At 42.9% G+C, this 12,449-nt stretch overlaps 1 protein-coding gene across 1 annotated transcript in view; it reads right to left on the bottom strand.

Moving 5' to 3' along the window:
- Positions 1-7,005: 7,005 nt before the first annotated feature.
- The window catches only part of LOC139160030 (zinc finger protein 84-like), a 6,587-nt gene continuing 1,143 nt past the window's right edge, over positions 7,006-12,449 (bottom strand). The window contains exon 2 of the mRNA XM_070737544.1: positions 7,006-9,297. Coding sequence (XP_070593645.1) covers positions 7,342-8,796 — 1,455 coding nt within the window. The 5' untranslated portion in view covers positions 8,797-9,297 and the 3' untranslated portion in view covers positions 7,006-7,341. The remainder of the gene's footprint in view (positions 9,298-12,449) is intronic.

Here is a 12,449-nt window from a genome sequence, read left to right as displayed (position 1 = left end):
CTGTAAAATATATGACTTCAGCAATCGAGTTGTCGAAGCGTGGAACTCATTACCGGACTCAGTAGTGACAACCCCTAACCCCCAACGTTTCTCCAGGTTCCTAAGAGGTCAGTAAGGGACGTGCATAAGTGCAATAGTGTGCCCTCCGTCCCCTGTCCAATTGTCTTTCCTTATCTCATTTATTTTTTCTTCCTTTCATATATCTTCTCCTCTATTTTTATATATTTTCTTCTATCCTTTTCTTTATATAAATTACTACATGTCTATTCTCTTCAATGTGCATTGGTCAAAATAAATAGACAGACAGACAGACAGAATAAATGAATAAATGAATAAATGAATAAATGAATAAATGAATAAATGAATAAATGAATAAATGAATAAATGAATAAATAAATAAATATAATAAAATCCTAGTTGCTTCTCTGCTTCCACCCCATGGTGATAACCAAACAGCCTGAGTTGCTCCCGGATTCTCCTCTAACCTGCCTTCAACTCACCTTCCAGCTGATGCTTCGATCCTTGGAAGAGGCGAGAGCGCCTTTCTAAACCACACTCTCCTTTCCGGAAGATGGAAGTTTCCCTGTGTTTCTCTCTATCTTTTCTAGCAATACAGTACTCAATGGTTTTAACTCCTTTTAAGCTTAACCACAGAGACCGCTTTGTACTGTTGGCTTTCTAGGCACAGATGCTGCCATCTCATGATAGGAGGTCGAAGAACAGGCTTGCCCTATCTCTACCAATGACAATGGCCAGATGTTGTCACTGATTACATGATATCAAGTCACTTTCAAACTCCTAGCAATGTATCTTTGCAGCTGAGCCATGTGAAATGTGTACTTAGCTTGCGGAGATTAGCTATATACTTCCTCTTTTTGTTAGTCCTTTAAATACTGAAAGACTGCTAATCATATCTCCCCCAGTCCTTCCCCGTTATCCAATCCCTACAACCATTTATTTATTTATTTATTTATTTATTTATTTTTATTTATTTTATTTTGTCCAATACACAATGAGGGTTTTAGTGGGTATATATGTACAGTATATACACATAGTAAAATATATGATGAAGGTTATAGAGGAGATACTCATAGTAAAATATATCTAAGCAATAATAGAAAAGAAGATATAGTAATAGAAGATATCAATGAAAGAATAGAAGAAGAGATAGAGGAATAGAAGAAAGGTATAAGAGATATAGGAGAGCAATAGGACAGGGGACGGAAGGCACTCTAGTGCACTTGTACTCGCCCCTTACTGACCTCTTAGGAATCTGGATAGGTCAACCGTAGATAATCTAAGGGTAAAGTGTTGGGGGTTTGGGGATGACACTATGGAGTCCGGTAATGAGTTCCACGCTTCGACAACTCGGTTACTGAAGTCATATTTTTTACAGTCAAGTTTGGAGCAGTTAATATTAAGTTTAAATCTGTTGTGTGCTCTTGTGTTGCTGTGGTTGAAGCTGAAGTAGTCGCCGACAAGCAGGATGTTGCAGCATATGATATTGTGGGCAATACTTAGATCTTGTTTAAGGCGTTTTAGTTCTAAACTTTCTAGGCCCAGGATTGAAAGTCTAGTCTCATAGGGTAAAATGTCAGCCCCCAGCCCCCTCCTAGAAGAATGAAATATTTTGAGGAATATTAAAAAGACAGATTACATTTCCACAAAGGGAGAAATGCAAAATTGTTGTGTTTTTTGGAGGCAGGAAGCAGCCCCCACTTTTCTTAATAGTCCAGGGCAGATATCAGCACTTAAAAGATAAAGAGCTTATTGAAAGAAGCCCAAAACCTCACCATACAAATGCTTTTCTGCAGGGAGCCTGGAAACCTTTTCACTGAGGCTGCCCATTCTAGAAATGGCCAGCAGGCTTGTGATCAGAGGAGCCACAAGAGTCTGTTCTGGGTCCTATTCTTTTTAATATGTTTGTGAGTGACATAAGGGAAGGTTTGGTAGGGAAGATTTGCCTATTTGCCGATGACTTCTAAAGTGTGCAATAGGGTTGATATTCCTGGAGGCGTCTATAATATGGTAAATGGTTTAGCTTTACTAGATAAATGGTCAAAGCAATGGAAACTTCAGTTTAATGTTTCCAAATGTAAAATAATGCACTTGGGGAAAAGGAATCCTCAATCTGAGTATTGTATTGGCAGTTCTGTGTTAGCAAAAACTTCGGAAGAGAAGGATTTCGGGGTAGTGATTTCTGACAGTCTCAAAATGGGTGAACAGTGCAGTCAGGCGGTAGGGAAAGCAAGTAGGATGCTTGGCTGCATAGCTAGAGGTATAACAAGCAGGAAGAGGGAGATTATGATCCCGCTGTATAGAGCACTGGTGAGACCACATTTGGAATACTGTGTTCAGTTCTGGAGAGCTCACCTACAAAAAGATATTGACAAAATTGAACGGGTCCAAAGACGGGCTACAAGAATGGTGGAAGGTCTTAAGCATAAAACGTATCAGGAAAGACTTAATGAATTCAATCTGTATAGTCTGGAGGACAGAAGGAAAAGGGGGGACATGATCAAAACATTTAAATATGTTAAAGGGTTAAATAAGGTTCAGGAGGGAAGTGTTTTTAACAGGAAAGTAAACACAAGAACAAGGGGGCCCAATCTGAGGTTAGTTGGAGGAAAGATCAGAAGCAACATGAGAAAATATTATTTTACTGAAAGAGTAGTAGATCCTTGGAACAAACTTTCAGCAGACGTGGTAGATAAATCCACAGTAACTGAATTTAAACATGCCTGGGATAAACATATATCCATCCTAAGATAAAATACAGGAAATAGTAGAAGGGCAGACTAGATGGACCATGAGGTCTTTTTCTGCCGTCAGTCTTCTATGTTTCTATGAGACAGAACTTCCCAAGGTAAGTGAATCAGCATAGCAGGTGGAAAGGGGGGCAGAGAAGCAAATGTGGGGAGCATGAGGTATTTCAGTGGGTCGGGGGAAGCCTTGTGTAATCTGGTGGCCTGTTCCATCACTAGCACAAACACACACACACACCGGCCTTCCCAACCCTGATACACCTCATGCGCACTGAACGACGGGGCGAAAGGAAGGACTGATAAGTATTCAAGGAACGAGATTCACTCACACAAATTATTGGGTTACAAAAGGAATGGGCAGGCTCCGTTACGTTTGTAACTCAAGGACTCCCTGTACCATCCCACTCAAATGATTGTTCAGCCCATTCGTGAGAGCCTCCAGTGATGGAGTAACCCCACAATCCCCGGAGGCAAGATATTGCATTGATTTATTGCTCTGACTGACGGACAATTACTCTTTACCTCTAAGTCAGACCTCATTTTAACAAGCTTGAACCCATTACTTCTTGCCCTGCTGTCTGGTGCTCTAGAGCAGTGTTTCCCAACCTTTTTTGAGCCGCGGCACATTATTCACATTTACAAAATCCTGGGGAACATTGAGCGGGTGGGGTGGGGTGGTGGTGTTAAAAAAAGTTTGGACAAAAAAAATCTCTCTTCCTTCCTTTCGCTCTATTTCTCTCTCCCTCTTTCTCTCTCCCTTCCTTCCTCTTTTTTGCTCTCTTTCTCTCTCCCTCCTTTCCTCCCTCTATGTCTTTCCCTCACCCTCCTTCCCCCTTTCTCTCTCTCTCTTGCTTTCTTTCTCTCTCCCCCCTCTCTCCCTCTCTCCCTCTCTTGCTATCTCTCTTTCTCTCTCTTGCTATCTATTTCTTTCTTTCTCTCTCTCTTTCTTGTACACCACGCCGCACCAGCGGCATTGGGCAGTAGCCGTGGGGCAGTGGCAGGGTGGTCACCTGTGAGGCGGAGCTCCGGAACGGAGGCACCGACGGCGGCGGCTGGACGTGTTGTTAGACACCATACATGCCGTCCCGGCCCAGCCAGCAGGCAAGTGCCAGCCACGCAATTCCAGCATGTACGGCGTATAGCAACATGTCCAGCCGCCGCCATCTGTGCCTCCGTTCCAGAGCTCTGCCTCACAGCTGACCACCCTGCCACTGCCCCACGGCTACTGCCCGCTGCCGCCACCACCCTCCCGCTGCCGCCACCGCCGCCCTCCCACTGCCGCCGCCCTCCTGCCGGGCCCCAAAGCTCACCTGCTGCCGCCGCCAGGGAAGCTCCAGCCGGGCGGGGCGCTGCAGCTGCCGGAAAACTTGGAAGACGCAAAGAAGGAAGCTCAGCTTCTGGTCTCACAACTTTTTGCTCTTTGCACTCTCAGCAAAAAGTTGCGGGACCAAAAGCTGAGCTTCTTTCTTCGCGGCACACCTGACACTGGTTGGGAAACACTGATCTAGAGCAGTGATTTTCAACCTTTTTTGAGACGTTGCACATTTTTTAGTTTACAAAATCCTGGAGTACACCGCCAACCAAAATGACACAAAATGATGCATTGTATATCACCCTCTGCAGGGGCCTCTTATAAAAAGAAAAAGGTCAAATATTTATATACACCATCGGGATAGACATAACCAGCTGAGGCTGAGGCTGAGGCTTCATCTAGTGGTGGCAACATTTACCTCCAGTCCTGACCAGGATTAGAAATCGGGACCATGGGGAGGAGTCGCAGCTTCAACTACTCACCGCGGCCACACAATGACAAGTGCGCGGCAGCCCGAGCGGGGACCTTCCAGGGTGTGGATGAGAGGAGGCCTGCTATTGGTCCATCGTTAGTGGTTGGGATGAATCCTAGAAGGTGATTGGTCAGTGAGCGTTCCTTGTGCCTCCACTCTTCCTGTCACTGATAGCAGGAGGGATTGTGAGGGGAATGTTTATGTTCAGATGGAGGCAGCTGGCGGCAGGTCGGATAAATGGCCTCCGCAGGCCATAGTTTGGGGACCCATGTTTAATTTCCCCACGGCACACCTATGTCTCACGGCACACTAGTTGAAAAACACTGCTCTAGAGCAGGGGTAGGCAAAGTTGGCTCTTTTATGACTTGTGGACTTCAACTCCCAGAATTCCTGAGCCAAACATGCTAGGTCAGGAATTCTGGGAGTTGAAGTCCACATGTCATAGAAGAACCAACTTTGCCTACCCCTGCGCTAGAGAATGGATCAATCTGCTCTTCTTTGTGATAGATGCTCAAGTACTGGAAGACAGCTATAGTGTCTCTGCTATTCAGCCATTATCATCTTTGTTGCTCTTCTCCACACATTTTCCAGGATCTCAACTTTTTTATATCATGACCAAAACTCATGAATACGACACAGTATTCTAAGTACCAAGCATTGTGTACAGCAATTCGCTCTTCCTGTTGTCTTGACATTATTCCTCTGTTGATGCAGCCTAAGACTGCATCGGTTTTGTTGGGCATTTGTAGCACAACACTAGCACAAATGGTACTTGTCCAGTTCTCATGCGCCCCAGGGATACATGGCCTCAGGTAGTTCACTGTTGCACCCAACAACTTGCACATTCAGAGCCACAAAACTTGAGTGGGTGTGGCCAACTTGATGTCACTCAACTCCCGCCCAGTCACATGACCCTCAAAGCCACACCTACCCAGATTTTGTGGCTCTGTGTTTTCTATGGGAAATAGGTAACTCCCTCTCTATCTCCTGCCCTCCCATCTCTATCTCCCTCTGTGTGTATGTGTGTGTGTCTACGTCTATGATTGTGAGTGTGTTGCTCTCCCTCACTCCCTACCTCTGTGTCGCTTCCCACTCTCAGAAAGCCCTGCACGCTGCGTGTGCTCTTTCCGCTTTTTCGCCAGCTGTTTTTCTTCTTTCCTTTTGGAAAGCTGGGCTGGCGGAGCAATGAGAGCAACCTGCAGAAGAGGTTTCCCTCCTCCTCCTCCTCCTCCTCCTCCTCCTCCTCCTCCTCCTCCTCCCATAGTTCCCTCTAAGCTGAGCAGTGAGCAATCGCTCACTTAAAAATCATCATCAACTCAGAGTTTTCCAAACCTGCCCAGAAGCCGAGAGGGAAAGAGTGAGAGGGAGGGAGAGAGAGAGGAAGAGAGAGAAACAGATAGAGAGGAAGGAAAAGAGAAAGAAAAAGAATGGGAGTAAGGAAGAGAGAATCAAAATCTAGTTTGAAACTAGCTCAACTATTTCAGTGGCATTTTGATATTGATAGAGTTGCCCTATTATGAGCTCACTGTTATAGACACACAGTACAGTATTTTATTTTGAAATTCTCTGAGGCAAAACAGGGTGGGTTTTTTATTTGTTTGTTTGTTTGTTTATTATTTCTGTGCCACCCAGTCCCGAAGGGACTGCCGCTCAGACACTATACTTTTCCGCCCCCCCCCAAAAAAAAAAAATTAGAGGGAACACTGCCTCCTCCTCTCGTGTCCCTCTGGCCAGTTGTGATGGGGCCAGGAGGGTGCACACAAGAGGAGGAGGAAGAGGAGGAAATCTTCTGCCACACATTCCTCCACCAGCCGGGCTTTCCAAAAGGAAGAAAGAAAAACAGCTGGCAAAAAGCCTCAGGGCTGCAGGGCATTCCAAGAGTGAGACACAGAAATAGGGAGTGAGAAAGCAACACAGAGAGAGAGAGAGAGAGAGACAGATTCATACACACACCCTCCAAGATAGAAACATAGAAGACTGACGGCAGAAAAAGACCTCATGATCCATCTAGTCTGCCCTTATACTATTTTCTGTATTTTATCTTAGGATGGATATATGTTTATCCCAGGCATGTTTAAATTCAGCTACTGTGGATTTATCTACCACGTCTGCTGGAAGTTTGTTCCAAGGATCTACTACTCTTTCAGTAAAATAATATTTTCTCACGTTGCTTTTGATCTTTCCCCCACCCCCGCTGTTCTCTCCCAGTAGTCTCTGCTGGTGGCAACAGCAAATGTCCTGCACTAAGGCTCTGACCATGCCACTGCTACGAAAGGGAGAAACAGGGAGCCATGGCAGAGGCCCAAAGAACCACATGTGGCTCTGGAGCTGCAGGTTGCCGACCCCTGGGCTAGGGAATTATAGCACACATAATCTGGAGGACAACAAGGTAGAAGAAGGAAACTCCACATGATGGAATTCCACAATCAATATACAAAAACCACCACCCAAAAACCTTTTTGAGGAATTTCTGAACAAAATCTTTATCAAAGGGGAGTTTCCACTTTTTCTCTCTCCACAGGTTTAAATCTTACATGTAGTTGAAAAGAATCAAGCCAGAATTCAAAGAGTCATTTTCTCACCTACACTATCAATGAGAGATGAGGAGTGACATTCAAGCCTTCTCTAAACTCATCAACTTTTGCCTCAGGTGGATGTCTTTCTATACAATAAGGAATGGTTAACAACTGGAGTACCATCCACAGACTGGACGTTTGAAAGGTCTCTCCCACGTGAGTCCTCTGGTATTTCACCAGGTTTGAACTGAAACGGAAACATTTGCCATAAATAGATTAATATGGTTTCTCTCCTATGTGAATCTTCTGGTGTATTGCCAGGTTGGAATTTTGATTGAAAATTTCCCCAAAATCAGGACATTCAAATTGCTTCTCTCCTCTGTGAGTCCTCAGGTGTATCACCATATTGGAATTCTGACTGAAAGTTTTGCCACAAACAGGACACTCATATGGTTTCTCTCCTGTGTGAGTCCTCTGGTGTGTCACTAGGCTGGAAGTATGACTGAAACCTTTCCCACAGATAGGGCATTCAAATGGTTTATATCCTGTGTGTATCCTCTGGTGTCTAGTAAGCTGGTATTTTCTAATGAAAGTTTTCCCACAATCAGGACAATCAAAGTGTTTCCCTCCTGTGTGAGCCCTCTGGTGTACCTCCAGGTTGGAACTCTGACTGAAACATTTTTTACAATCAGGACATTCAAAGTGTTTCTCTGCTGTGTGTGTCCTCTTGTGTGTTACCAGGCTGGAATTGTGACTGAAACGTTTTTCACAATCTGGACATTCAAAGGGTTTCTCTCCTGTGTGAGTCCTCTGATGTATCACAAGGTAGTAATTTTTACTGAAACGTTTTCCACAAACAGGACATTCAAATGGTTTCTCTCCTGTATGAATCTTCTGGTGTATCCCCAGGCGGAAATTGTGACTAAATGTTTTCCCACAGATTGGGCATTCAAAGGGTTTGTCTCCTGTATGTGTCCTCTGGTGACTCGTGAGCTGGAATTTTTTAATGAAACTTTCACCACAATATTGGCATTGATAGGATTTCTCAACTGTATGAATCCTCTTATGTTTCACCAGGTTGGAATTGTCACTGAAACTTCTCCCACAAACTGGACAATCATATGGTTTCTCTCCTATGTGGGTCCTCTGGTGTATCACCAACTGGGAATTCTGTCTGAAACATTTCCCACAAAGAGCACATTCAAAGGGTTTCTCTCCTGTGTGAGTCCTCTGGTGTATCACCAGCTGATAATTCTGACTGAAACTTTTCCCACAAAGAGCACATTCAAATGGTTTCTCTCCTGTGTGAGTCCTCTGGTGATTCATGAGTTGGTATTTTATAGTGAAACACTTCCCACAATCAGCACATTGAAAGGGCTTGTATCCCGTGTGAGTCCTCTGGTGTTTCACCAGGTTGGCATTCTGACAGAAACTTTTCCCACAGTCAGGACATTCGAAGGGTTTCTCTCCTGTGTGAGTCCTCTGGTGTTTCACCAGGCTGGAATTGTCAATGAAACTTTTCTCACAGTCAGGACATTCAAATGGTTTCTCGCCTGTGTGAGTCCTCTGGTGTACCATGAGGTGGGAATTCTGGCTGAAACTGTTCCCACAATCAGGGCATTCAAAGGGTTTCTCCCCTGTGTGACTCCTCTGGTGTATCACTAACTTGGAATTCCCACTGAAACATTTCCCGCAATCAGGACACTCGTGTGATTTCTTTTCTGTGTGCATCCCGTGTCACAAGGCCGGAGTCTTGGCCAAACCTTTTCCCACAATCAGAGCATTCAAACGGCTTCTCCCTGGTGTGAGTTTTCTAATGTATCAGCGTTGCCATGCTCAGTACATTGGGAGGCCTTCTCTCCTCTCACCATCATAAATGTGAATTAACTGCTAACCATCCAAATACAAATCATGTGACCATGTGGCTGCTGCCATAGTCATACGTGTGAAAAATGGCTATAAGTCACTTTCTTCATTGCCTTTGTAAGTTTGAGCACCAACTCAAAATGATCTCTTGTAAGTCGAGGACTACCTGTAATGTATCCTTGCCTTCCGCATACTCTACTTTTCCCAGTTCGAAATCTCTTCTTGATCGTCTGCTTGGAAAGAAGAATTTGGGGGTTTTCTGAAGGAAATGGAAAATATTTTGATTTCTGGCTTGATTTGCTTTCCTCTTTAATGTTGCTTGTTATTCTCAGTTGTCCAGAGTGCTCTTATTGGCACTCTCTTTACCTGTAAGATTCAAAGAAAAAAAAAGGTAACCATGTAAATTGTTTATAAAATGGTTGCAGATGATGTGAAAAAAGAAAAAAGAACACTGCTCAAAAAAATAAAGAACACAATATAACTCCAAGTAAATCTGTGAAATCAAACTGTCCACTTAAGGAAGCAACACTAATTGGAATACAAAGTATTGCATTGGCAGTTCTGTGTTAGCAAAAACTTCAGAAGAGAAGGATTTAGGGGTAGTGATTTCTGACAGTCTCAAAATGGGTGAGCAGTGTGGTCGGGCAGTAGGAAAAGCAAGTAGGATGCTTGGCTGCATAGCTAGAGGTATAGCAAGCAGGAAGAGGGAGATTGTGATCCCCTTATATAGAGCGCTGGTGAGACCACATTTGGAATACTGTGTTCAGTTCTGGAGACCTCACCTACAAAAAGATATTGACAAAATTGAACGGGTCCAAAGACGGGCTACAAGAATGGTGGAAGGTCTTAAGCATAAAACATATCAGGAAAGACTTAATGAACTCAATCTGTATAGTCTGGAGGACAGAAGGAAAAGGGGAGACATGATCGAAACATTTAAATATGTTAAAGGGTTAAATAAGGTTCAGGAGGGAAGTGTTTTTAATAGGAAAGTGAACACAAGAACAAGGGGACACAATCTGAAGTTAGTTGGGGGAAAGATCAAAAGCAACGTGAGAAAATATTATTTCACTGAAAGAGTAGTAGATCCTTGGAACAAACTTCCAGCAGACGTGGTTGGTAAATCCACAGTAACTGAATTTAAACATGCCTGGGATAAACATATATCCATTGTAAGATAAAATACAGGAAATAGTATAAGGGCAGACTAGATGGACCATGAGGTCTTTTTCTGTCATCAGTCTTCTATGTTTCTATGTTTCTATTGACAATCAATTTCACATGCTGTTGTGCACATTCAAGTTTGTACAGAACAAAGTATTCAATGAGAATATTTCATTCATTCAGATCTAGGATGTGTTATTTGAGTGTCCCCTTTATTTTTTTGAGCAGTATATATACAGTAAAGGTAAAATGCAAACATGCCACAATGATAAAATAACCTCTTACATATTATTTATTTGACACACTGAAGATTGCACTACTCTTGTTGACTTGGGTCAATCACAAATTCTTTGTACAGCAATCTCTGTAATTAAGATCAATGCAGCATGTAACATAGAATAATAGAGTTGGAAGGGACTTTGAAGGTCTTCTATTCCAACCCTCTGCTCAAGCGTTAGGCCTTATACCATTTTAGACAAGTACCTATCAAATTCTTTTTCAAAGCCTCCAATGATGGAGCACGCAAAACATCTGAAGGCAAGCTATTCCATTGGTTGCTTGCTGTAATTGTTAGGATTTTTTTTTTTAGTTTTAAGTTGCCTCTTTCCTTGCTAAATTTCCATCCATTGTTTCTTTTGGGACTCTGGAAAGTAGTTTGACTTGTCTTTCTCTTGGTAAGAGCCCTTCAAATATTGAGACACAGCTATCACGTCTCCACTAATCCTTCACATTAGACTACACATACTCAATTCCTCTAACCATTCTTTGTGTATGTTATAGACCCCTAATTACCAAATATATATTTTCTGTTTCACATTTTACCAATGCTTGTTATATTCCATTTAAACAAAGGCGGCTGGAAATCTCTATTTATTTATTTATTGGATTTGTATGCCGCCCCTCTCCGGAGACTCGGGGCAGCTAAGAACAGTAATAAAACAATGTACAATAATAATCCAATAAATACTAAAAATGATTTAAAAAGCCATTAATATATAAAAAAAAACCAATCATACATACAAACATACCACACATGAAATTGTAAAGGCCCAGGGGGAAAGAGCATCTCAATTCCCCCATGCCTGGCGGCAGAGGTGGGTTTTAAGGAGCTTATGAAAGGCAAGGAGGGTGGGGGCAATTCTAATCTCTGGGAGGAGTTGGTTCCAGAGGGCCGGGGCCGCCACAGAGAAGGCTCTTCCCCTGAGTCCCGCCAAATGACATTGTTTAGTTGACGGGACCCGGAGAAGACCCACTCTGTGGGACCTAACCGGTCGCTGGGATTCGTGCAGCAGAAGGCAGTCCCTGAGATAATCTGGTCCGGTGCCATGAAGGGCTTTATAGGTCATAACCAACACTTTGAATTGTGACTGGAAACTGATCAGCAACCAATGCAGACTGCGGAGTGTTGGTGTAACATGGGCATATTTGGGGAAGCCCATGATTGCTCTCGCAGCTGCATTCTGCACGATCTGAAGTTTCTGAACACTTTTCAAAGGTAGCCCCAGGTAGAGAGCGTTATAGTAGTCGAGCCTCGAGGTGATGTTTATATTGCAGTGGAAATCCCCCCCCCCAAGAATGAAATATAAATTATTGCAAGACATTAAGGAAAGAGAAGGCTTGGGTTTACAAGATTTGAAATTGTACTTTCATGTTTGTTGTTTTGTCTGACAAAAAGAGTGGGTGACCAGTGAAAGGCTACCAAAATTTTTACTACCACACTGTGGGCGTGGCTTACGCAGGAGTGCAAATTGGATGCTCTGGGTGACTGTCCAAATAAAGGGATTACTTAGAGGGACATGAATTAAGATTTTGATGGCATGACCATTATGGTATGATATGATTAGGGAATGACATAAAGACAATGAATTTTGGAAATGTAGAGAGCTTTTTATCATTGATATTTTATTTTATTTTATTTTAATTTATTCATTTGTCCAATACACAAATACATAGGAAGAAAAATAGACATGTAGTAATATATATAAGGGTAAAGTGAACTTAGAGGAGAGGATATATGAAAGAAAGAAAATATATATGATAAGTGAGAGAAAGGAAAGACAATTGGACAGGGGACGAAAGGCACACCAGTGCATTTATGTACGCCCCTTATTGGCCTCTTAGGAACCTGGAGAGCAATAGCACTTAGACTTATATACCACTTTTATAGTGCCATAGTAACTTTGAAAGCTCATGAAACAAATGGTAAGTGAGGACTATCTATACAAATTGAACATCCCAAAAGGTCCTCAATAGAACCTTTCTAGTTGAACCTGGTTAATATACGGATGGAGCACCAATAGGAAATATCATTCTTGTTGGCTAGACATGGAAGTTAAATAAAAAAAATCTCAAAA

Source organism: Erythrolamprus reginae, chromosome 2 (assembly GCF_031021105.1).
Source record: "Erythrolamprus reginae isolate rEryReg1 chromosome 2, rEryReg1.hap1, whole genome shotgun sequence".
In the NCBI taxonomy this organism is placed as follows: Eukaryota; Metazoa; Chordata; class Lepidosauria; order Squamata; family Dipsadidae; genus Erythrolamprus; species Erythrolamprus reginae.
Note: the sequence above shows the minus strand (reverse complement) of the source record. Positions and strands in the feature narration are given on the sequence as shown.